Below are 653 nucleotides of genomic sequence, written 5' to 3' on the forward strand. Positions count from 1 at the left end.
GATTTTATCTTTCAGCTCATCATCTGAATATCCACCTGAACCTCTCCCAGCTGTACGGCAGTGGTACCGCTGTCAATGTGGTTTGCTGGGGGGTGTGTAAGATTGCCACGATCCGTTTCCTGATCTGTCGGGACCTGTTGATCCTCCAGCAGCTGTTGCTGCGGCTCCGAGATCCTGTGAGTACAGCCCTCGGAGCTACTGCTCTGCTCTTTGAACTCGGGGATCTTGGGTTCTGCTGGTGCCAGACTGTGAGCTTTGTCTCTTCCCACAAAACACTGGCGGCTGTTTGAAATAGCCTCAGGCTTGGGCAAGCCCTGGGCTCTCTTCCAGCCCTTTTGTTGTCCTCAGCAAAGCAGCAGCACACTGTGCTCACACCCTAACCCCCTCTTTCCACGCTAAGCATCCAGGAAGCAGGAAGCAAACCTCTTTTTGTGGGAGAAGCGCATTGTTTCCAGCCTCCCGTCCGCAGCAGCCCTGCCCGAGCATGCACAGCTCTCCCGTCTATTCCCCACCCTCCCGTGCCGCTGCGCAGCCCGGCACGCACACGACGGCAGCCTCGCTCTCTGGCAGGGCGGCACACGACGGCTGTGTGTCACAGCAGCGGTGTTTACACAGGGACTGCGGATTCAGCCTCTGGGCGGCTGCTTCAGGCA

At 58.2% G+C, this 653-nt stretch overlaps 1 protein-coding gene across 1 annotated transcript in view; it reads left to right on the top strand.

Annotated features, from left to right (window-relative positions):
- Positions 1 to 26: 26 nt before the first annotated feature.
- Positions 27 to 653, top strand: part of NUP160 (nucleoporin 160kDa) — a gene marked incomplete at both ends in the record, with an annotated part of 14,320 nt that continues 13,693 nt past the window's right edge. Inside the window, one exon of the mRNA XM_010087233.1 lies at positions 27 to 176. Coding sequence (XP_010085535.1) covers positions 27 to 176 — 150 coding nt within the window. The remainder of the gene's footprint in view (positions 177 to 653) is intronic.

This window comes from Pterocles gutturalis, unplaced genomic scaffold (genome assembly GCF_000699245.1).
Source record: "Pterocles gutturalis isolate BGI_N339 unplaced genomic scaffold, ASM69924v1 scaffold236, whole genome shotgun sequence".
In the NCBI taxonomy this organism is placed as follows: domain Eukaryota; kingdom Metazoa; phylum Chordata; class Aves; order Pterocliformes; family Pteroclidae; genus Pterocles; species Pterocles gutturalis.